Source organism: Symphalangus syndactylus, chromosome 14, assembly GCF_028878055.3.
Source record: "Symphalangus syndactylus isolate Jambi chromosome 14, NHGRI_mSymSyn1-v2.1_pri, whole genome shotgun sequence".
Taxonomy (NCBI): Eukaryota; Metazoa; Chordata; class Mammalia; order Primates; family Hylobatidae; genus Symphalangus; species Symphalangus syndactylus.
Window position 1 is genome coordinate 68,035,137 of NC_072436.2, and position 26,231 is coordinate 68,061,367.

General features: G+C 36.1%; 1 protein-coding gene across 7 annotated transcripts in view; it reads left to right on the forward strand.

Moving 5' to 3' along the window:
- EXOC6B (exocyst complex component 6B) overlaps positions 1-26,231 on the forward strand; it is a 676,922-nt gene that overhangs the window by 440,626 nt on the left and 210,065 nt on the right. For all 7 annotated transcript variants that reach the window (XM_055243157.2, XM_055243158.2, XM_055243160.2 and 4 more), the window contains one exon: positions 19,134-19,275. In XM_055243157.2, the coding sequence (XP_055099132.1) occupies positions 19,134-19,275 (142 nt within the window). The remainder of the gene's footprint in view (positions 1-19,133; positions 19,276-26,231) is intronic.

The window sequence follows — 26,231 nt, forward strand, 5'->3', positions numbered from 1 at the left end:
AAGATGGGAATATTTTATAATAAGGTATCTATTATTCATTGAGCCCCAATTATGTGACATACACTGTACAGGGCTGTATATTATATTATCTCATTTGTTGCAAACAGTCTCTGTTAGGTTGGCGACGTTATCTGCATTTTACTGCTGAGGAAGATGAGTCTGACCAAGATTAAATAACTGTCCTAAAGGTCACATAACTAAAAGTGCAAAGATTTGACCCTAAGTTAATATGAACCCAAATCTTTGCTATTTCTCTCCATATCACTTCCTTTTTGGTCCTATCTTGTTTTTACTACCACTTCCCATAATATGGATGTGATGGTTCATGCACCATTCTCCCATGTTGAGGTTAATTAAAGAGCTCATTAAATTCTTATAAAGCATATCTTAAATGATTTCCCTCAGAGAAACCTAAGGTTTTAAATATTCTGAAATGAAGCATTTGTTATTGGCAGAAAATAATGACCAAAGCACCTACAGGATACTTTAGCTCAAAAAAGCAAAAAAGAAACTAGGGCTAATGAGGTGTTTGGGAGGAGAAATGCTCTTATTTAGGGTATTGACCAGTTAGGAACTGAGTAATAAGTTGTATGTGGAAGTTAAAAGAGACTGGCTGGCAGACAGTCAGGCGTCTACCATTGTATTTTGTAAACTTTCTCCTATGGCTGTGGTGTGTTTTTTCCAAGCCCACTTAATTTTTTATGAGGTTTGTAAAGGTCTTGAATAAACAATTGAGATTATAGAAGTTTTCCTGGAAGCTTTAGTTAATATTTTAATACTCTTGCTTTGTCACATTATTAAATGGCTTATTGGAAAGTCTGAAAGACAAAGTTTCTTTTTTATTTTTCCTTTTTTTCTTTTCTCTTTTTTGTTCTAGTAGTTAAGCATCAAAATTGGATTTAGTTTTTGGTTGATTCCCTTTCTTCCTTTTAATTTTAACTTTATATCTCTACAGATCATCCTTGGATCGGGGATCTGGCATCTGGGAGGGCTCCACTTAAAATGTACTTGAAGTGAAATTACAGTTTAGAGGGTGTGTCTTGAAACCAAGCCAGTGACTATAAATGTGTGTAGTAAGAGAGGACTGGAAAAGGGGTAATGGGAACTGGATAGGGTCAGAAAACAGGAACTAATAGAGCTTTGTAGATTATTTCATCATGACCTTTTGCTCATTAATATTTGAATCAGATTCTTTGACATCTTGGTTGTGGTCTGGTGAAACATTAAGCATAGCAAAGACTGAATACCTTCAAAGACATGTCTCTGTTAATGAGATGACTTGATAAAGTTAACCTTTAACCTGAACAGGAGTTGAGGAAAGAGAAAGGAAGGGTTTTTATTTTTGATTATGAGTAATTCTCATTCTATGGAGGTTTATATAGTAGTAATATTTGTTATTTTTAGGATACTTTATATTACCTCCATTTCAATTTTTAAGCCACTTAAAAAAATTCCCATGTCATTGTTGTTGGGATGTAATGAGGGTCACTCGGCAAGCCCCACCACTTTTGTGAAACCTTCTCTGATTATTGTGCCCTCATAATATTATGCTGAATTTAGCGCTTAATTGCATGTTCTCCTTGATTTGCTTCAGAACAGGAAATACATTTTCCACTTTTTTGCACATACAGAATTATTAGATTAAAAAAAGAAAATCATATGACTATGAAAGATATACTTTGTAAAATATGATGCATTCATAAAATACTTACATTTTAAGCAAATATACCTAATGTCATTTTCAATTATTTACTATATAGGATCATAGGAATAAAAGTTGTAATAAATCAGAAGATATTGACTAAGTACTTAACATATAATCCAGGTACTGTATTAAAAAATGCTACATAAGATTTATTTTTATTTAGCTATTATAATAATTCTGTTTGGCAGATAAGGAAATTGAGACAAAGGTTAAAGTCAGTGTTCTAGAGCATCACATTTAAAGTGTATATTGGTTTTTATTAAACCACACATCTGTAATTTTTCTGTTTATCTTTATATATATATTTTTCTTTGCTTTTGCTCTGACACTATTATTAGTCCTTGGCAGTAGAACACATTAGGTGTTTGTTGGTGGTGTTACCATTGTTTTGAATTGGGCATGCACTGATTAATGGCTACACCCTTTATCCTTTACTGTAAATTTGGGTTCAAAAGACACACATATATAAGCATTTTGTAAATAAAGCAAAAATGTTTGCCTAGATGACAGCGGAAATCAAGACTAAAGCATAGAAGATTCTCGACCAGAAAGAAATTCTTTAAATATCTATTATAGTTTTCTTCTGGTTTCATATAAATTTAGTAAATTAAAAAGATTCATTTTGGGTTCTAATTGTGATACCATAGTATCCGTTTTATCCTCTAATCGTAAACAACCATAAAAACCTAGAGAAAATATAAAATTACATTATTGCTAAGTGAAACAAGGGATCAATGTTTTGGATGTCTGTAAATATAGGATTTAGATAAGCAGGATACCAAAGAGGAGAGAAAACATGGAGAGGAAACTCCCCTAAAAAAATCTTTTGCCAGATGTGGTGACTCACGCCTGTAATCCCAGCACTTTGAGAAGCCAAGGTGGGCAGATCACGAGGTCAGGAGTTCGAGACCAGTCTGGCCAATATGGTGAAACCCCATCTCTACTAAAAAAATACAAAAATTAGCTGGGTGTGGTGGTGCACACCTGTAGTCCCAGCTACTCGGGAGGCTGAGGCAGGAGAATTGCTTGAACCGGGAGGTAGAGGCTGCAGTGAGCTGAGATCATGCCACTGCACTCCAGCCTGGTTACAGAGTGAGACTTTGTCTCCAAAAAAAAAAAAAAAAGAAAAAACCCAAAAAACAAACAAACAAACAAACAAAAACCTTCATTACGTTCCCCTTTTTCCTTGACTCATTTCTAAGCTGTAAGCTGCAGGTGCATAGGGCACACTCTGGGGGCTTTGAAGACAGCAGCTGCTAGAATACTGATTGCTGAGCAAATATTCTAGAAATTACGTAGCAGAGACATTGAGAATTGGGCCCACAGAGACAGCAGATGGGCACTTTGTGCTTTCAGTTAAAATATCAATAAGGTCATACACAGGGATTAACTATAAGGTCCTTTCAGAGTAAGGGCAAAACTAACATGGACCCATTGTAATAAAGTTTAAAAACAAGCCTGACAAAATCAAGATAATCCATCAATAATTTAACTGTCTGCTAGAACAAAACTCAAAACTCTGCTGGGGCTGATAAGATAATCTAGTCTGTCTATACCACTTTATCTGCAATGTATGCCACACAAAACAAAATTTTCTAAGGTGCTAGTAAGTGGAGAAAACTGACCTAAAATCAAAGGTTTAAATAGTCAGTAGAAGCAGATCATGAGCTGATCCAGATATTGATGTTAGCAAAGACTTCAAAATAGCTATGATTAACATGTTAAAGAAAACAGGGGAAAGAATAGACAAAATGTATCAAAAGATGAATTATTTGAATTGAGATTAAGAATCACATGTGGAGTATGGCCAGGGTCTGAGCTGGGGTTCAATCCTCACTGGGCTGCTGCCCAAGCTGGACTGCCATTATGGAACTTAGCACTGAATGCCTCCAGGGGAAGTTGCAACAGTACCCAGAGGCGTGGAGGTAGAAGATGTAAAGCTCAGCTCTTGCACATCTAGCTTCTTAGTCCTGGTATGTTGGCCAGGTCCAAGGGTAAGCCACTGCTTCAGGGTTACCAGCTGATGAATGCATGCCCAGCTGAAAATCTCTTGCGTATCCATGCGTTTGAACAGAAAACCCTGACCCCAGAGCAGTGGGCCCGTGAGCAACAGAAATGGGGAACCAGGACCTGCACAGCCATTAAATTATAAATCAAGATTTAAAAAAAAAGAATGAAATATGTATTCTAGAATAGCAAAATATAAAATCTGTAATAAGAGCTCAGTACATGAATTTTTAAAAATGTATTGAGTGGGTTTAAAAACAGACTCAACAAAGCAGAATTCAAGATTAGTGAACTCAAATATGGGTCTGTAGAAAACACCCAAACTGAAACACACAGAGTGATAAAAGAGATTTGAGTCTCACTGTGTTGCTCAGGCTGGACTTAAATTCCTGGGCTCACAGGATCCTCCACCTTAGCTTTCCAAGTAGTTGGGATTACAGGTGTGCACCACCGTGTCCAGCACTAAAAATTTTATTTTTGATGTTAAGAATGGAATAGAGCATATGAGATAGGTGGAACACAGTTGAAAGGTTTTAAATGCATATACTTGGAGTCTCAGAAGGAGAAGAGAGAAAGAGAATGATACAAAGCAGTACATAAAGAATTTTGTACTTGAGAATGCTTGAGAATTTTCTGTATCTGAAGAAATGCATCAATCCACAGATTCTGGAAGCTCAGCAGCCCACACAGGATAAACTTAAAGAAAACTATACCTAGGCACATAATGGTCAGATTGCCAATATTAAAGAAAAAATTCTTACAAACAGCCAGAGAACAAGGACACATTCATGGGAAAAACAGTAAGAATTATGGCTGACTTCGTATAAAAATGATGAAGGCCAGAGGACAATAGAATGAAATGTATAAAGTTCCAAAAGAGAACAAAACTGCCAATACACACTTCAGTACTCAGCAAAAATATATTTCAAAAAATGTTGAGGTGGCCACTACTGGCCATGGTATAATAGCTAGTACCAGACTGGATCTCAACCATAAACATCTAGAATACTGTACAAAATAAATGAAACAACTGTTTTTAAATACCGTACAGCAGGGAGTGCAGGAAAGTGATCCATGAGAGAAGACCAACAAATGAAGTGTAAACCCAGCAATCTCCTAGAAGTACTGTGTAAAATTGCAGTGCAAGAAAGGGTGAACCCAGGCAGAGCATAGCAATACTGGTAAGAAGACAATGACTGAGGTTTGGGAATGAAATAACTGAAATTTGCTAGGAAGCAGTTTGGAAATGAAAAAGAGTTTTGGGAAGAATAACCTTGCATTGAGAGATTCTTTTGAGACTTTGGCTGAATACTAAGCTATTAATGTATAGGGTGAAAAGTCCATGAGGTCAGACAAACAAACAAACAAACCATCAAATTGTGAGGGCACAGAAGCTAAGCACAATTGCCAGAACTCAAACGAAGAGATGGGGGGGATATTCAAATTACAACCTGTAAGAAGGGGAAGGCCCCACTGAACTGAAGCATACAGCAGAGACAGCAATGAGAGGCTAGTCATGGGTCTAAAGTAGCATTAGTCCTGGACCTAATAGTATAGTTTTGGGCCTCTACATAAAAGATAATTCTGATCTCTGCATAAAAGTGCATACCAGTAAACTTCAAAATTTCACACTGTGTTTTTTGGCTGCATAAATGTCTTCTTTTGAGAAGTGTCTGTTCATGTCCTTCGCCCACTTTTGATGGGGTTGTTTGTTTTTTTCTTGTAAATTTGTTTGAGTTCACTGTAGATTCTGGATATTAGCCCTTTGTCAGATGAGTAGGTTGCGAAAATTTTCTCCCATTTTGTAGATTGCCTGTTCACTCTAATGGTAGTTTCTTTTGCTGTGCAGAAGCTCTTTAGTTTAATTAAATCCCACTTGTCAATTTTGGCTTTTGTTGCCATTGCTTTTGGTGTTTTAGACATGAAGTCCTTGCCCATGCCTATGTCCTGAATGGTATTGCCTGGGTTTTCTTCTAGCTATAAAGACACATGGACACGTATGTTTATTGAGGCACTATTCACAATAGCAAAGACTTGGAACCAACCCAAATGTCCAACAACGATAGACTGGATTAAGAAAATGTGGCACATATACACCATGGAATACTATGCAGCCATAAAAATGATGAGTTCATGTCTTTTGTAGGGACATGGATGAAACTGGAAACCATCATTCTCAGTAAACTATCGCAAGGACAAAAAACCAAACACCACATGTTCTCACTCATAGGTGGGAACTGAACAATGAGAAAACATAGACACAGGAAGGGAACATCACACTCCGGGGACTGTTGTGGGGTGGGGGGAAGGGGGAGGGACAGCATTAGGAGATATACCTAATGCTAAATGATGAGTTAATGGGTGCAGCACACCAACATGGCACATGTATACATGTGTAACAAACCTGCACATTGTGCACATGTACCCTAAGACTTAAAGTATAATAATAATAAAAATAAATAAATAAAAAATAACAGTTTCACTACTTTGACATATTGGCAGAATAAATTATATCAAAAGAATCCTTAAATAAAATACCCTTACATTTGTAAAATGAACTGTACTTAAACACAGTGTTTTATTGCTTGAAGATCTTTCAAAATTCCATGGTTTTTTTTTGATATTTTATGTAAAAATATTTTTATCAACAAAATTTGTTTGTTCTGTAAAAAAAAAAAAAAATTTCACACCGATCCGGGAGTAACTTAATTGTTTGCCATAACAAAGCCTAACACTCCTTAAGGAAATTTAACAAAATACTGATATTCAACAGCAACATTCACAATATCCAGTATTCAATAAAAATTTGCTAGATATGCCAAGAAGCAGGAAAATGTGATCCATAACATGGAAGAAAATCAGTCCATATAAACATCCAAATATGACAGAAGTGACAGAATTAGAAGGTAAATGCTTTAAAAATGCTTATATGCTCATACACACATGCTCAATATATTCAATATTTAAAAGTAAATACAATGAGAGTAATAGAAGTTATACAAAAAGGAATCAAATGGAACTTCTAATAACAAAAATGTAATATCTAAAATGAAGATTACACTGAATTGTATTAATAGAAATTAACAACTATAGAAAATAAGATTGGAGAACTTAAAAGACATAGCCATGGAAATCATGCAAACTGAAGTACAGAGGAGAATTAATGGAGGAAGAATTTTTTGTTGTTGTTGAGACAGAGTCTCGCTCTGTCGCCCAGGCTGGAGTGCAGTGGTGCAATCTTGGCTCACTGCAACCTCCACCTCCCGGGTTCAAGCAATTCAATGGAGGAATAATTTTTCTTGAACTTCAGATTCTTGTGGGACAGACAGTATGTCTTGTCTAACTGCCTTCTCGGAAAAAGAGGAAAGGAAGGAAGAATAGGTAAAGTATTTGGAGAAATAGTGACTAAAAATTTTTGAAAGTTGATTAAAACAACTTGCTGAAAAACAATGATAAAAAGAAACTCTTAGAAGCAACTAGGGAAAAAATACATAGTACATACAGAGAAAAAGTGATGAAATGACTAGATACTTCTTTTTAATCAGAAACTATGCAAACCAGAAGATAATGAAATGACACAATTAAAATGCTGAAAGAATAAAAAAGAACCATCACCAAGGAATCTTATAGTCAGCACAAAATTAAGGTATAATAATGACTTTTTTAGATCATGAAAAGCTGAGGGAATTTATTGACAGAAGACATGAATTTCAGGAATATCAAATTAAGTTTTTCAGAAATAATATAAAATGGAAGCTTGCATCTACATAGAGGAGCAAAGAATACCAGAAATGAAAAATATGTAGTTAAGATAAAAAAGTTTTTACTCAATTTTTGTTTATTTAATATGTAATGGACTTTAAAAGCAAAAATAATGACAATGTATATATTGATAACATATGTAGAAGTAAAATATGTGAAAATAATCACCTGGAAGGAGGTAAATGCAAGAATACTGTTTTTATATATGGAATTGTGTAATATAATTCAAGATAAACTGTGATAATTTAAAGAGACTTATTATAAAGCCTCCAACAGCTATTAAATATATAAAACAAGGAAATATAACTATTAAGTCCAAAGTGGAAATAAAATAGCATTATAAAGAACACTTAAGTAATATAAGAGCAGACAGGAAATAGGAAAAAGGAAACAGAGCAGATTAGACAAAAAGACAACTAAGGTCAACATAATAGATTTAAATCCAACCATACTGTGAATTATATTAAGTATAATTAATGATGTACACCCTCTGAATAAATGGCAGAGATTTATTACTCTGGATAAAGCAGAATGACTCAACTATATTTGGCCTACAAGAACATCACTCTAATGTATAAAGACATAGATTGGTCAGAAGTAATAGCAAGGAATAAGATATACCATGCAAATACTAATCATTAAAACACTGAGTTTCTGTATTAATGTCTGGTAAAGTAGAACTAAGAAGTAGGATTATTCTAGGGATAAAGATTGACATTTCATTATGATATAAGGGCCAATTAATCAAGAAGACATCACAACCATGTGTCTGCACTGAATAACAAATCTTCAAAATGCATCAAACAAAAACTGGCAGAACTGAAAAGATGAACAGACAAATTCATAATTGCAGCTGCTAATTTTAACAGTCTTTTCAGTAATTATTTAAATTAAAATTTTTAAAATAAATAGGATATCAGTAAGGCTATAGAAGACTTGAACAACAGTATCATAAGACTTGACTTAATGGATGTCTATTTATAGGATATTACACCACCAATGGCAGCTTTTTTTTTTTTTTTTTAGTGCATATGGAGTATTCACTAAGCTAGACCACATCCTGGGCTATAAAACATGCCTCAGTAAATTCAAAAGGAGTAAAATTGTATAGACTATGTTAGTCATCTACAACACAAATTAGAAATCTATAACAGATATATTCCAAAAATATCACCAAATCTTTAGGTATTAGACAACATACTTCTAAATAACCTCTTTCTCAAGGAAGAAACCACAAAGAAACTTAGAAAATATTTTGAACTGAAGAAAAATGAAAACACTACTTATCACAATTTGTGGGATGCCATTAATGCACTGGTTGGAGCAAAGTTTCTTAACCTTGTTAGTATTGACGTTGTGGACCAGGTGTGTTTGACTGCCCAGGGCGTTATAGGATGTTTATCAGTATCCCTGGCCTCTACCCATGATATGCCAGTAGTGTTTCCCCCTCCTTCCACCTCCTGCCAGTTGTGACAACCAAACATGTCTTCAGACATTGCCAAATGTCCCTGGGGAACAAAATTGCCCCCAGTTGAGAACTGCTAGCTTAGAGGAAAATTGATCACTTTAAGTACTTATGTTGTAAGAAAAGTAAGGTCCAAAATCAAAGTCCAAGTTTTGTCTTATGAAGCTAAAAAAAGAAGAGCAAATTGAAACCCAGCTCAATAGGAAAAAGGAAATAAGAGCAGAAATTAATGAAATAGTAAATGGACACAATAGTGGAAGAAATAAAACACTATTTAAAAAATACATTGGTTAAGAAAAAAAGAAGATTCAAATTATTAATGTCAGGGATGAAAATAGGAATATCACTACAGACCTCAGAAACTACAGAGACTAAATGTCACATAAAATATGAACAACTTTATTCTAATTAAGTTGACCATGTAGGTGACTTGGTTAAATTCTTTGAATTACACAAATTATACATTTATAAAAGACACAAATTACAAATTACTCAAGAATAAACAGAAAACCCAAATAGGCTTGTTTGTAATAAAGAATTTGAATTTATATTTTAAAAACCCTCCCATAAAGAAACTATAGGCTGAGATTTCTTCACTAGTAAGTTCTATCAAACATTTCTGAAAGAAATTAAACCAATTCTAAGCAAAATGCTTCACAAAACAAAGGGGTTTTCTAAACTTATTTTATGAGACCACCATCACTCTAATAGCAAAATCAAACAATGACAATATAAGAACAGAACACTGTAGACTAATATCCTGCATAAACATGGACTCAAAATCTTCTACACAATAGTATCAAATGAAATCCAGCATTATATTTTAAAAAGATACACTGTGCCTAAGTAAGGTGTATTGTATAAGTTGTATAATTGTGTGTGTGAGTGTATCCATGTGCTCATCTTAATATGTACACAGAAAGCATTTAACAAAATTGAACACCCTTTCATGAAAAATAAAATTCTGTCAGCAGTGTAGTCTAGTTTTATGTAATCTGATAAAGGATATCTATAAGAAATCTATAGCTAACATTTTACTTAATGATAAAAGACTGAATATTTTACTTCTTAAATCAGGAAAAAGGCAACTGTATGAATGAATCTCAGAAACATGCTGAGCAAAAGAACCTAGGCACAAAACAGGATACTAATGTAAAATTATTTTTAAAAAGTTAAATTGCATTACATTTATTTAAGGTGTACAACATGATGTTACAGAATACATATAGATAGTGAAAAGGTTACTATATCGAAACAAATTAACATATCCATCATCTCACATAGTTTCCCATATTTTCTCTGTGTGTTGGGCAAGAGCAGCTAAAATCTGTTCATTTAGCATGAATCTCAACTCTTGCACTTTGTGCACCCACACACTTAACACCACATGAAAGCTGCCAAGGCTTATGGCTTACACCTTCTGAAGTAGCAACCTGAGCTGTACCTATGCACCTTTGAGCTAAGGCTGAAGTTGGAGCATCTAGGATGCAGGGAACAGTGTCTTGAGGCTGCACAGGGTATTGAGGCCTTGGTTCTGGCCCATGAAACCATTCTGTCCTCCTAAACCTCTGGGCCTGTGATGGGAGGGGATGCCTTAAAGGTCTCTGACTTGCCTTGGAGACCTTTTCCCCTTTGTCTTGGCTATCAGCACTTACATTCCTTTTAGTTATGCAGATTTCTCTAGCAAGTGATTGCTCAGCAGCCTGCTTGAATTCTTCTCCTGAAAATGGGCTATTCTTTTCTACTATATGACCAGGCTGCAATTTATCTAAACTTCTGCCCTCTGCTTCTCTTTTAAATATAAGTTCCTGTTTTACATCTTTTTTTTTTTTTGCTCATGCCTATGAGCATAGGTGGTTAGAAGCAGCCAAGCTACATCTTGAATGCTTTCCTGCTTAGAAATTTCTCCTATCAGATACCCTAAATCAGCACTCTCAAGTTCAAAGTTCCACATGTTACTAGAGCAGGGTTATAATGCAGCCAAGTTTTTTGCTAAAGCATATCAAAAGTGACCTTTGCTCCAGTTCCCAATAGGTTCCTTCTTTCCTCTGAGACCTTGTCAGCCTGGACTTCACTACGACCATTTGGGTACCATATCCCTACCAGCATTTTGGTCTTAACTGTTCAACAAGTCTCTAGGAAGTTCCAAACTCCCCCTCATCATCCTATATTCTTCTGAGCCCTACAAAGTCATCCAACCTCTGCCTATTACCCAATTCCAAAGGTACTTACACATTTTCAGGTATCTTTATAGCAATGCCCCACTCCTGGTAAGAATTTTCTGTATTACTCCATTCTCACATTGCTATAAAGAAATACCTGAGACTGGGTAATTTATACAGAAAGCAGGTTTAACTGGCTCACAGTTCTACAGGCTGTACAGGAAGCATGATGGTGCATCTGCTTGGCTTCTGGGGAGGCCTCAAGAAACTTACAATCATGGCAGAAGGCAAAGGGGGAGCTGGCACGTCTTACATGGTAGCAGCAGGAGCAAGGGGTTGGGGAGGTGCCACATACTTTTAAACAACCAGATCTCATGAGAACTCACTATCATGAGAAAAGCACCAACGGGATGGTGCTAAACCATTACTGAAAAATTGCCCTCATGATCTAGTCACCTCCCACCAAGCCCATCCTCTTATGATTACAATTCAACATGAGATTTGGTGGGGACACAGATTCAAACCATATCAACAAATAAAAATTATATATATATATGTATGATGTACAATATGATGTTTGATAAATATATGTATTGTGGAATGGCTAAACCAAGGATTACTTCACATACTTATCATTTTTTAACACAGAACACTTAAAACTACTCTCTTATGCATTTCCAAGTATACAATATAAGACTGAATGGGACTAGGTGCAGTGACTTACACCTGTAATCCCAACAGTTTCGGAGGCTGAGGTGGGTAGATCACTTGAGGTCAGGAATTCAAGACCAGTCTGGCTAACATGGTGAAACCCTATCTCTACTAAAAATACAAAAATTAGCCAGGCATGGTGGTGCACGCCTGTAGTCCCAGCTACTGAGGAAACTGAGGCAGGAGAATCGCTTGAACCCTAGATGCAGAGATTGCAGTTAGCCGAGATCGTGCCACTGCACTCCAGCCTGGGTGACAGGGCAAGACTCTGTCTTAAAAAAAAAAAAAACAGACTGAATGGTATTCCACTGTATTTATGTATGTGTATATATATATAGCAGATTTTTTTTTTACATTCATCCATTGATGGACAATAGGTTGACTCCATATTTTGGCTATTGTGAATAATGCTCCAATGACCATGGGAGTGCAGATGTCTTTTTGACATACTGATTTCATATCCTTTGGGTATATATTCATTAGTAGGATTGCTGGATCATATAGTAATACTACTTTAAATTTTGTGAGGAACTTCCATACTGTTTTCAATAACAGCTATACTAATTTACATTTCCACCAACAGTTGACAAAGGTTCCCTCTTCTCCACATTCTCACCAACGCTTGTTACCTTTTATTGATAATATTCATTGTAACAAATGAGAGGTGGTATCTCATTGTGGTTTTAATTTGTATTTTTCTGATGACTAGTGATGTTGTACATGTTTTCATGTACATCTTGGCTATTCATGTGTCTTCTCTTGAGAAATGTCTATTCAGATCCTTTGCCCATTTTTTAATCAGTTTATTTCTTTTCTTGTCATTGTGTTTGAGTTCCTTATATATTTTGGATGTTAACTCCTTATCAGATGTGTGGTTTGCAAGTATATTCCCACATTCTGTAAGTTCTCTTCACACTTTTGATTGTTTCCTTTGCTGTCCTGAAGCTTTTTAGCTTGATGTAATCCTATGTGTCTGTTTTTGCTTTTGTTGCCTATACTTTTGTGGTCATATACAAAAAAAAAAAAAAAGCCATCGTACAGATCAATGTCATGGAGCTTTTTCATCTGTTTTCTTTTTTCTAGTAGTTTCATAGTTTCAGGTCTTATGTTTAAGTCTTTAATCTATTTTGAATTATTTTTTGTTTACAATGTGAGATGAGGGACTAATTTCATTCTTATGCATGTGGATATCTAGTTTCCTCAGCACCATTTATTGAAGAATCTTTTCCCTATTGTGTGTTATTGGTATCTTTATCAAAAATTTGTTGACCATAAATGTGTGGATTTATTACAGAGTTCTGTGTTCTGTTCCATTGGTCTGTGTATCTGTTTTTGCACTAGTGCCATACTGTCTTGATTACTATAGATTTGTATTGGATTTTGAAATCAGACTATGTGACAGCTCCATCTTCGTTATTTCTGTTAAAGATTGCTTTGGCTATTTCGGGTCTTTCGTGGTTCCATATGAACTTTAGCATTATTTATTCTATTTATTTGAAAAAAGTCATTGGTATTGTGATAAGGATTGCATTGAGTTTGTAGATCACTTTGGGTAGAATGGACATTTTAACAATATTAATTCCTTCAATTCATGAACATGATACGTCTTTCCATTTCTTTGTGTCTTCTTAAATTTCTTTTAGTATTGTTTTATACTTTTAAATATACAAATATTTTATCTCTTTAGCTAAATTTATTTCTAAGTTTTTTTAAATAGTTGTTGTAAGTGGGATTTTTTGCTTGATTTCTGTTTCAGATAGTTTGTTGTTAGCGTATAGAAACACAACTGATATTTGCATGTTTATTTTGTATCCTGCAACTTTACTGAATTTGTTTATTAGTTCTAACAGTTTTTGGTGGAATTTTTAGAGTTCTGTCTATACAAGATCATATATATTTTTCAAACAATCGGTGAGCAATTTAACTTCATTTTCAATTTGGATGCTTTTTATTTCTTTCTCTTGACTAACTACCCTGACTAGCACTTCCAGAACTGTGTAGATTAGAAATGATGAGAGTACACACCCTTGTCTTGTTCCTAATCTTAAAAAAAAAGATTTCAGCTTTTCACTTTTGTGTATGATATTAGCTATAGGATTGTCATATATGGCTTTTAATGTATTAAGTTACATTCCTTCTATATCTAATTCGTTGAGAGCTTTTTTTATCATGAAAGGATGTTGAGTTTTTTCAAATGCCTTTTCTGCATCTATTGAGATGATCATATAGTCTTGCTTCATTCATTCACTCTATTCCCACTCTCATTGTTGAAAAGCTATAGAGTCTTACACTTTTTGTTTTGTTTTGTTTTCATTTTTTGTTCTTTGTTTTCTTTTAACTTTTCGGTTCAGGAGTATATAGGCAGGTTTGTTATATAGGTATACTCATGTCATGAGGGTTTGGTGTACAGATTATCTTATCACCCAGGTATTAAGCATAGTGCCTGAAAGGTATTTTCTCTGATCCTCTCACTTCTCCCATCTTCCACCCTCAAGCAGGCCCTAGCATCTGTTATTCCCCTCTTTGTGACCATATGTTCTCTTTATTTAGCTCCTGCTTATAAGTGAGAACATGAGGCATTTGGTTTTCTGTTCCTGCTTTAGTTTGCTAAGGATAAAGGTCTCCAGTGCCTTCCATGTTGCTGCAAAGAACATGATCTCATTCTTTCTTTATGGCTGTGTAGTATTCTATGGTATGTAGGTACCTAATTTTTTATTCAGTCTACTGTTGATGGGCATTTTGGTTTATTCCATGACTTTGCTATTGTGAATAGTGCTGCAGTGAACGTAGGTGTGCATTATGGATCACAGTGTTGATACCCCTCATCCTAGTAGCTTCAAAAAGTAATTCTAAAGAAATTTAGCAGTTTTATAAGTTTTTCTGCTAATTTTTCTACTAATGAAACAAAAGATTTTTTTTTTTTTTTTTTTTTGAGACGGAGTCTCGCTCTGTCACCCAGGCTGGAGTGCAGTGGCGCGATCTCGGCTCACTGCAAGCTCCGCCTCCCGAGTTCACGCCATTCTCCTGCCTCAGCCTCTCCGAGTAGCTGGGACTACAGGCGCCCGCCACCACGCCCGGCTAATTTTTTTGTATTTTTAGTAGAGACGGGGTTTCACCATGGTCTCGATCTCCTGACCTCGTGATCCGCCCGCCTCGGCCTCCCAACGTGCTGGGATTACAAGGGTGAACCACCGCGCCCGGCCTTTTTATGGTAAAACAATTTATATTCCTTTGGTTATATATTCAATAGTAGGATTGTTGGGTTGATGGGTACTCTGTTTTTAGTTCTTTGAGGAATCACCACACTGCTTTCCACAATGGCTGAACTAATTTACACTCTGACCAGCAGTGTATAAGTGTTCTCTTTTCTCTGCAACCTTGCCACCGTCTGTTTTTTTAATTTTTTTTTTTAATAATAGCCATTCTGACCGGTTTGAGATGATATCTCCTTTTGGTTTTGATTTGCATTTCTCTAATGATTGGTGACGTTGAACATTTTGTCATATGCTTGTTGGCCACATGTATGACTTCTTTTGAAAAGTGACTGTTTATGTCCTTTGCCTACTTTTTAAGGGGGTTTGTTTGTATATTTGCTTGTAAATTTGTTTAAGTTCCTTATAGACTGTGGACATCAGACCTTTGCCAGATACATAGTTCGTAAATATTTTCTTTCATTCTGTAGGTTTTCTGTTTTCTCTGTTGATAGTTTATTTTGCTGTGCAGAAGCTCTTAGGTTTAATTAGATCCCATTTGTCAGTTTTTGCTTTTGTTACAATTGCTTTTAGGGTCTTCGTCATGAAATCTTTGCCAGTTCCCTTGTCCAGAAAGGTGTTTACTAGGTTATGTTCCAAAGTTTTTATAGATTTAGGTTTTACATTTAAGTCTTTAATCAATCTTCTGTTGATTTTTGTATATGGTATAAGGAAGGAGTCTGATTCCAATCTTCTGCATATGGCTACTCTGCCTAAAAGCTCTTTGAGCTGATAAACAACTTCAGCAAAGTTTCAGGACACAAAATCAATGTACAAAAATCAGTAGCCTTCCTGTACACCAATAGCATCCAATAGCACCAAAGTAGAGAGCTAAATCAGGAACCCAATCCCATACAAAAAGAATAAAATACCTAGAAATACAGCTAACCAGGGACATGAAAGAGCTGTATAATGAGAAGTATAAAACACTGCTCAAATAAATCAGAGATGACTCAAAAAAATGGAAAAACATTCCATATTCATGAGTAGGAAGAAGCAATATAGTTAAAATGGCAATGCTGCTCAAAGCAATTTACAGATTCAATGCTGCTCCTATCAAACTATTAATAACATTCTTCACAGAACTAAACTATTTAAAAATTTATATAGAACCAAAAAAGACCCTGAATAGCCAAGGCAATCCTAAGCAAAAAGAACAAAGCTGGAGACATCACATTACCTGACTTCAAACTATACCACAGGGCTACAGTAGCCAAAACAGCATAGTACTGGTACAAAAACAGACATATAGACCAATGGAATGAAATAGAGAGCCCAGAAATAATTCCACACACTTACGACCATCTGATCTTCGACAAAGCTGACAAAAGCAAGCAATGGGGAATAATGTTCAGTAAGTTGTGCTGGTCTCATACCTTTGTCCCCTCTGAAAGTTCACAGTTGGCATAGCCTGACCATTATGTTGAACCCTGTTTTTCTTTGGAGGTGCCTGTCGTAGGTCTCTAGTGGGTTTAATTAAAACCAAGTAATTTAATGTGGATTTCTTTTATGATGTGACTTTTCTGTTTAGAATTTGTTTTTGCCTCTATTGTATCTGTTCCACTTGATCTCTAAATTACCTCCTTTGTTGTTTTAAATCATGCAGAGTGTGGCCCATCAGAAAATACAAATGAAACCATAGAGATGAGGAAAATTTATAGTCTGTATACTAAAATAGGTCATCATTATTTTTCATGCTACAAATAAGATTTGAGTCAAATAAATACAAATTTAGAAAATATTCAATTGCACACAGTAATCAAAGACATAAAATCCATAAAATATCTTTTGTAGGCCGGGCGCGGTGGTTCACCCTTGTAATCCCAGCACGTTGGGAGGCCGAGGCGGGCGGATCACGAGGTCAGGAGATCGAGACCATGGTGAAACCCCGTCTCTACTAAAAATACAAAAAAATTAGCCGGGCGTGGTGGCGGGCGCCTGTAGTCCCAGCTACTCGGAGAGGCTGAGGCAGGAGAATGGCGTGAACTCGGGAGGCGGAGCTTGCAGTGAGCCGAGATTGCGCCACTGCACTCCAGCCTGGGTGACAGAGCGAGACTCCGTCTCAAAAAAAAAAAAAAAAAAAATCTTTTGTTTCATTAGTAGAAAAATTAGCAGAAAAACTTATAAAACTGCTGGTTATTATACAATGAAGTAATACTCTACGATATATCTAGGGACAATGCAAATCAGAACATACCATAAGCAGAGTCATTTAACTGGATATTTGGGAGTCTAGCTTTCACTTGTGTTTGTCCTCACATATAAGCATATGCATTATGGATCACAGTGTTGATACCCCTCATCCTAGTAGCTTCAAAAAGTAATTCTAAAGAAATTATCCAAAGTATATAAAATTATGTAAATTTTAAAATGTATTATGATATTATTTATTTATAGTTTTTCTCTTTAAAGCCTGCTAGATTCATTGAAGACCCTGGCCCAGTATAACATATGAAAAAACATATAAAAGGGACACTGTAGTCATGCTCTTGCATTTTCATGATCTCTTACTAGAACTGACTTACTCTGTTTATAATAGCCAAAAGAAAAAGACATAACTTAAATCTCCAGCATGAGAAGAATGGCCAAATAAATTGTGGTATACTTCCAAAAAGGAATACTATGGAACAGTTAAAGGAATAAACTACAACTAGATGCAATACACTTCAAAATCTTCACATTCATAATATTCAACTGAAAAAGGAAGTTGCAGAAGTACCTACATAATATAAAAGAAAGTTTCAATATATGTAAAATAATACAACATATTGTTTCTGGTTATATACTTGTCATAATAGTACTTTTTAAAAACAAATGGGATACCTAATACCAATAATGGTCATCTCTGGGGAGTGGGAGGAACATGATTAAGGAGGTCACACAGGGGCTTAAACTGTATTTGTAATGTTTAGGGGATATGTTAAGTATTTATCCTATGATTCTATATTTTTCTGTATGGCTGCAATATTTTGTTATTTCAAAAAAGTAGGATGATTCACTAAATAATTTGATCATCATCTTTTTAAAACATATCCTGTATTTTGAAACAGATGATAAATAACAGATATAAAATTTATATAATTCACTAAATGTAGAGTACTTTGAATCTTTTAAAGAAGACACTAAAATATTAATTTTAAAATCCATATTTTCAAAATTGACCTAGGGTTTATATTCATAAATCTCAGTATTTTCTAAGAAAGCAAAATGCATCCCTTTAATTATTTTTTTCAGGTAACTTTTTGTTTTAAATAACCCTTCCCTCCCCTCCCCTCCCCTCCCCTTCCCTTCCCTCTCCTCTTTTATGAGGCGGAGTCTCGCTCTGTCCCCCAGGCTGGAGTGCAGTGGCACCGCTCACTGCAAGCTCTGCCTCCTGGGTTTACGCCATTCTCCTGCCTCAGCCTTCTGAGTAGCTGGGACTACAGGCGCCTGCCACCACGCCTGGCTAATTTTTTTGTATTTTTAGTAGAGATTGGGTTTCACCATGTTAGCCAGGATAGTCTCGATCTGACCTCGTGATCCGCCCGCCTCGGCCTTCCAAAGTGTTGGTATTACAGGCGTGAGCCACGGCTCCCGGCCATAATTATTTTTATTTTATATGTGTTAAATCATAAAGTAGTAAACACTGGTTTCTAGATACAGTAGGGATTATTGTTCACATTTGATTTTTAAGAATTTTTTAATTTGGAAGGAAGTTTTTGAAATGTATTCTCTGTAGAATATTGTATTCTGCAATATTGTAGAATATTGTTTCTCACTTTACTTAAGATTCTGAATATTGTTTGTCTGCTGTCAATTTAGAAAATAAGTAATTCTTGACTAAATAACTGGGCTTTGTGAATTTCAGCTTAGTGCTACAGCTACCATGACTGATGGTGACAGAGCTATTATATAAGATGATTGCCATCAGATGCTTTAATTCCAAGATTATTTGAATGGAAGGGTATTATGATGAGGAGAACCTTAGGGAAATTCCTAATTGAAAAAGAAGTAATTTTAAGTTTTGTTGAAATTTTAGTTTAATTTATGTTAGATGCATTAACTTTATGATTTACACTCTTGTGTTTCAGGGAAAGGTGGCCCAGACAGCATGTATGTCAGCTTGCAAGCATTTAGCCACATCCTTGATGCAACTTTTGCTGGAAGCTGAAGTGCGGCAGCTCACCTTGGGAGCATTACAGCAGTTCAACTTGGACGTCAGAGAATGTGAACGTAAGGCAGTGACCATCCCTGTGCTTGTTTGTCTTACCAGCAAACTCATTTCTGTCGGGGGAAAGAAAAGTTTTAGGTGTTTAGGGTCCTTGTTCCTAATGGAGTCAAAGAGTACCTAGATAACAGAGATAACTTATAGAACATCTAGAAATAGAGTTTATCAGCAAGCTAATTTGAACTCCCAGAAGTGCTTAGACTCATATTTAAAACAGAAGATCTCTAGCTACAAGGAAGTTTGCAATCTATAGGGTGATATAAGGGAGGCGTGCATTTAATAGACACTAAAGAAAACCTGATTGGTCCAAAGGCTTCAAAAGAATGCAGCTTCTAACTACTTTCTTCTAATATTCTATTTAAAAACTAGCTACATCTTTTATGCAAACTCTTGTTAGTGTAAAGAATGAATGGTATGTGCATTAATTAGTCAGAAATGCTTTCTATTATAAGAAATACAAAACTTAGAGTGGCTTAAACAAATAAATTTCATTTTTCTCAAAGGCAGTCAGTTGCTATATAGGTTTAGTTGCTCAGTGATGTCATTATGGACCCAGGCTCTTTCGTTTCTCCGCCTTTGGTATAATTAGAGTGTGAACTCTTCATTCTCATGTATATTACAGTCAGAAGAGACCCACATTCAAGACAGGAAATGGACCAGCCTTCACCTATTCCTTTTATTAAGAAAATAAGAACCTTTTGAGGAGATCCCTGACAAACTTTCCTGTATGTCTCATTGAACAAAACACTGCCATATGATCACTTCCAGCTCTGTGGGAGGCTGGGAGATTGAGTATCTGACAAAGTAAAATAGGAGCATCATTATTGGCATAGTTGACTCATCTTAAATCATCTACTCGAAGTTGAATGCAAAATTAGGCTTTGGTTAAGAAAGAATGAAGAGCTGTTGGTGAGAAATGAAAATGAACAAGAAATGATATGACCCTTGGAATTTTTTTTTTATTCTAAGAAAATTAAAATAATGGGAAATTACACGAGTCTGCTCACACCCTTGCCCCACATTTTTATTTTACTACTTATTGGTTTCCTTTGGTTGACTTTTGATGTATGGAAATTAAGGTTTTATTGGCAGTGCTATTTTTAATTTAAAAAGGCATTAATAGGACTTCCAGTTATAGCCATCACAGAGTAAAAGTTATCAAAGTTACCCTTTTGCCATAAACAATTGCAAAATTGGATAAACTACATGAAGCAACTCTATTCATGCATTAGACAGAAGACATGAAAAGGCTGTGATCCTTCAAAGAAGGGGAAACACATAAGGTAATCTTGCCATTCTCTATTTTTCTGTCTGGGGACACTGTCTAAACAGTAACACAGGAAAGTAGAGCCCAAACAAAAAGCAGTGTTTTTACACAGAAAACACAAAAGCAAAATCCCAGAGACTGGCATATAGGGCTGGTGTGACAGCTGGGATTGGTGGAGCAAGGTACCAGAGAGCAGGGAGTTGTTCAAAGAAGTAGTTCTATTAATCAGCACTGGAGAGCCCTTGAGTCTTTGGTAAAAAAATTTAGTAGCCATGTGCAGAGTGAAACTCTGTGAAGCTTGGCAGAGAACAGCCACTGGAGGTCTGCGAGATGAATAAGGGTGCCAAAGGTCACTGGAAACATACACGGAAACATTGGAATTCTGACCAACCAGAATGGAAGAGTCCAGCTAAACATCTTTTGCATTCAGTAAGACCACAGAAGATGAGGTCTTAAGAGTGCTACTCAAAGCTCTAGAGGAGGAGCTCCTCTGTTTTTTTTTTCTTAATTGTATATGTTCATCATGTACATTTGTCATTTTGAAATATATATACTTGCGGAATGGCTAAATTGAGCTAGTTAATATATGTATTACTTCATATACATTTTTAGGTGGTTAAAAAACAAAGTCTCTTAGCAATTTTCAAGATTTCAGTACATGTTATTAACTAAAGTCACAGTGTTGTATAATAGATCTCTTGCACGTATTTCTCCTAACTGAAATTTTGTATTATTTGACCAATATGAATCAACTTCTGAGTTCATTGGCAGCCACCATTCTGCTGTCTACCTCTATGAGTTCAACTTTTGTAGATTCCATGTATAGGTGAGATTATGCACTATTTGTCTTTCTGTGCCTTTTCTTACTAAACATTAGGTCCTCCAGGTTCATCCATGTTGTCACAAATGACAGGATTTCCATCTTTTTAAAGTCTGAATAATATTTCACATTTCATTGTCTATTTATATTGCATTTTCTTTATGCATTCCTCCATTGATATACACTTAGATTGATTCCATATCTTGGCTATTGCGATAATGCTACAATGAACATAGGAGTGCAGATACTTTTTGACAAACTGCTTTCATCTCCTCTGGATATATACTCAGTAGTGGGATTGCTGTATCATATGGTAGTTGTATATGTTAAAACTACTTGAGGAATTCCCATACTGTTTTTCTTTTTTTTTGAGACGGAGTCTCGCTCTGTCGCCCAGGCTGGAGTGCAGTGGCGCAATCTCGGCTCACTGCAAGCTCCGCCTCCCGGGTTCACGCCGTTCTCCTGCCTCAGCCTCTCCGAGTAGCTGGGACTACAGGCGCCCGCCACCACGCCTGGCTAATTTTTTTTTTGTACTTTTAGTAGAGATGGGGTTTCACCGTGGTCTCGATATCCTGACCTCGTGATCCGCCCGCCTCGGCCTCCCAAAGTGCTGGGATTACAAGCGTGAGCCACTGCGCCCGGCCCATACTGTTTTTCTTAATGGATGTACTAATTTACATTTCCACCAATAATGCACAAGGATTTCCTTTTTTTCACATCCTTTTCAACACTTGTTATTTCTTGTCTTTTTGACAGTAGCTATTCTGTTAGGTTTGAATTGATGTGTCATTATGGTTTTAATTTGCCTTTCACTGATAATTAGTGATTCTGAGCATCTTTTCATATTCCTGTTGGCCATATGCATATCTTCTTTTGAGAAACGTCCATTCAGGTCCTTTACCCATTTTTATTTTTTATTTTATTTTACTTTATTATTATTATACTTTAAGTTTTAGGGTACATGTGCACAATGTGCAGGTTTGTTACATATGTATACATGTGCCATGTTGGTGTGCTGCACCCATTAACTCGTCATTTAGCATTAGGTATATTTCCTAATGCTATCCCTCCCGCCTCCCCCCACCCCACAACAGTCCCCAGAGTGTGATGTTCCCCTTCCTGTGTCCATGTGTTCTCATTGTTCAATTCCCACCTATGAGTGAGAACATGCGGTGTTTGGTTTTTTGTCCTTGCGATACAATCTAATCATACTCATAGTTATTTTAAAATGTACCATTAAATTATTTTGACTATTGCCACCCTGTTGTGCTAATACTAGGTCTTATTCGTTTTTCTAACTATTTTGTACTCATTAACCATCCCCACCTTCCCTCTCAACACTGTGCTTCCCAGCCTCTGATAACCATCCTTCTACTCTCTATCTTCATGAGTTTAATTGTTTTGATTTTTAGATCCTACATATAAGTGAGAACATGCAATGTTTGTCTTTCTGTGCCTGGTTTAACACTTACCATAATTACCTCCAGTTCATTAAAATGACAGGATCACTGTTACAAATGACAGGATTTCATTGTTTTTTGTGGCTGAATAGTACTCCATTGTGTGTAAGTACCACAGTTTCTTTCTCCATGTATCTGTTGATGGACAATTAGGTTGCTTCCAAATCTTGGCTATCGTGAATGGTGCTGCAACAAATATGAGAGTGCAGATATAAAATCTCTTTGATATACTGATTTTCTTTCATTTGAATAAATACCTAGCAGTGGGATTACTGGATCTGGATCTTATGATATCTCTATTTTTACTTTTTTCGGGAACTTCCAAATTATTCTCCATAGTGGATTTTTTTTTAAATTTTTTTTTTGAGACAGGGTCTCTCTCTGGAGGCACAGGCTATGCAGTGGCATGACTTGGCTTACTGCAATGTTTGCCTCCCAGGCTTAACCACCATGCCTGGCTAATTTTTGTATTTTTTAGCAGAGATAGAGTTTCACCATGTTTCCCAGGTTGGTCTTGAACTCCAGACCTCTGATCCACCCGCCTCGGCCTTCCAAAGTATTGGGATTACAGGCGTGAGCCACCACACCATCTCCATAGTGGTTATACTAATTCACATTCACAACAACAGTATATGAAGGTTTCCTTTTCTCCACATCCTTTCCAGCATTTGTTATTGCCTGTGTTTTGGATAAAAGACATTTTAACTGGAGTGAAGTGCTATGTCATTGTAGTTTTGATTTACATTTCTCTAATGGTCAATTATGTTGAGCACCTTTTCATATACCTGTTTGCCATTTGTATGTGTTCTTTTGAGAAATAGTTATTCAATTCTTTTGCTCATTTTTAAATTGGGTTATTAGTTTTTTCCTATAGAATGTTTTGTCTCCTTATATATTTGGGTTATTAATTCTGAGATGGATAGTATGCAAATATTTTCTACTACTCTGTGGGTTGTCTCTTCACTTTGTTGATTATTTCCTTTGCTGTGCATAAGCTTTTTAACTTGATGTGATCCTATTTGTCCATTTTTGTTTTGGTTGCCTGTGCTTATGAGGTATTAATTAAGAAATGTCTGCCCAGGCCGGGCACAGTGGCTCACGCCTGTAATCCTAGCACTTTGGGAGGCTGAGGTGGGTGGATCACTTGAGGTCAGGGGTTCCAGACCAGTCAGGCCAATATGGTGAAACGCCTTCTCTACTAAAAACACAAAAATTAGCTGGCCATGGTGATGCGTGCCTGTAATCTCAGCTACTCGAGAGGTTGAGGCAGGAGAATTGCTTGAACCCGGGAGATGGAGGTTGCAGTGAGCTGAGATTGTGCCATTGCACTCCAGCCTGGGCATTGCAGCGAGACTCCATCTCAAAAAAAAAAAAAAAAGTCTTCCCATACTGATATCCTGAAGAGTTTCCTCAATGTTTTCTTGTAGTCCTTTCATAGTTTGAAGTCTTAGATTTTAAAGTCTTTAATTCATTTTGATTTGCTTTTTGTATATGGCAAGAGATAGGGGTCTAGTTTCATTATTTTGCATATGGATTTCTAGTTTTCCAACCATAATTTATTGAAGAGACTGTCTTTTCCTCAGTGTGTGTTCCTTTTTTGAGACAGAGTCTTGCTTTGTCACCCAGGCTGGAGTGCAATGGTGCAGTCTTGGCTCACTGCAATTCTGCCTCCTGGGTTCAAGCAATTCTCCTGCCTCAGTCTCCAGATTAGCTGGGACTACAGGTGCATGCCACCACACCCACCTATTTTTTTGTATTTTTAGTAGAGACAGGGTTTCACCATGTTAGCCAGGATGGTCTTGATCTCCTGACCTCATGATCCACCCACCTCGGCCTCCCAAAGTGCTGGGATTACAGGTGTGAGCCACCATGTCCAGCCAGTGTGTGTTCTTGACACATTTGTCTAAAAGGAATTTACTATAGGTATGTGGATTTTTTTCTGGGTTCTCTGTTCTGTTCCATTGGTCTGTGTGTCTGATTTAATGCCAGTACCATGCTGTTTTTATTATTATAGCTCTGTAGTATGATTTGAAGTTAGGTAACATGATTCCTCCAGTTCTGTTCTTTTTGCTCAGGATAGCTTTGGCCATTCTGGGTCTTTTATGTTTCCATATAAATTTTCTGATTGTTTTTTCTATTTCTGTAAAGAATGTCATTGGTACTTTGATAGGAATTGCATTGAACCTATAGATTGCTTTGGGTAATATGGGCATTTTAACAATATTGTGTCTTCCAATCCATGACCATGCAATATCTTTGCATTTTTTTGTGTGTGTCCTCTTTAATTTCTTTCATCAGTATTTTATAGTTTGTAAGATCTTTTACTTCTTTGGCTAAGTAAATTCCTAGGTATTTACTTTTATTTGTGGCTATTATAAAGGGGATTACTTTTTTATTTCTTCCTCAGATTGTTCACTGTTGGCATATAGAACTGCCACTGACTTTTGTGTGCTGATTCTATATCCTGCAACTTTATTGAATTTATCAATTCTTATCATTTTTTTGGTGGAGGTTTTAGGTTTTTCTAAATATAATATCATATCGTCTGCAAAGAAGGATAATTTGACCTCTTCCTTTTTGAGTTGGATGACCCTTTTTTCTTTCTCTTGTTTAATTGCTCTATAGGACTTTGAGTACTATGTTGAATAACAATGGTGAAAGTTGGCATCCTAGTTGTGTTTCGCTTCTTAGAGAAAGAGCTTTTGGTTTTTCTCCATTTAGTATGATACTAGCTGTGGATCTGTCATACATACCTTTTATTTTGTTGAGGTAATGTTAATACCCAGATTTTTTAGGATTTTTACCATGAAGGGATGTTGAATTTTATCAAATGCTTTTCAGCATCAGTTGGAAGGATCATATGGTTCTTGTCCTCCATTCTCTTCATACGTTGTTTCACATTGATTGACTTGTGTATGTTGAACCATCCTTGCATCCCGGGGATAAATCCCACTTGGTCATGATGAATGATATTTTTAATGTGTTGTTGAATTCAGTTTGCTAGTATTTTGTTGAGAATTTTTATGTCAGTATTCATCAGAGATGTTGGCCTGTAGTTTTCTTTTTTGATGTGTCTTTGATTTTAGTATCAGGGTAACACTGACCTTGTAGAATGAGTTTGGAAGTATTCCTTCCTCTATTTTTCATAACAGTTTGAGTAGGATTAGTATTAGTTCTTCTTTAGATGTTTGATAGAACTCTGCAGTGAATTGGGTTCCAGGCTTCTCTTTACTGGGAGACTTTTTATTATGGTTTCAATCTTGTTACTTGTTATTGGTTTGTGTTCTAGGGCCTGAAATGGAGACCTCATGACTCGGACTGGTGCCCTATCCTACTGTGGCTGAACTGGTATCCAGGACACATGACAGAGTCCTCTTTATTCTGTTCTTCTTTTTTTTTTTTTGGAGGAGTTTT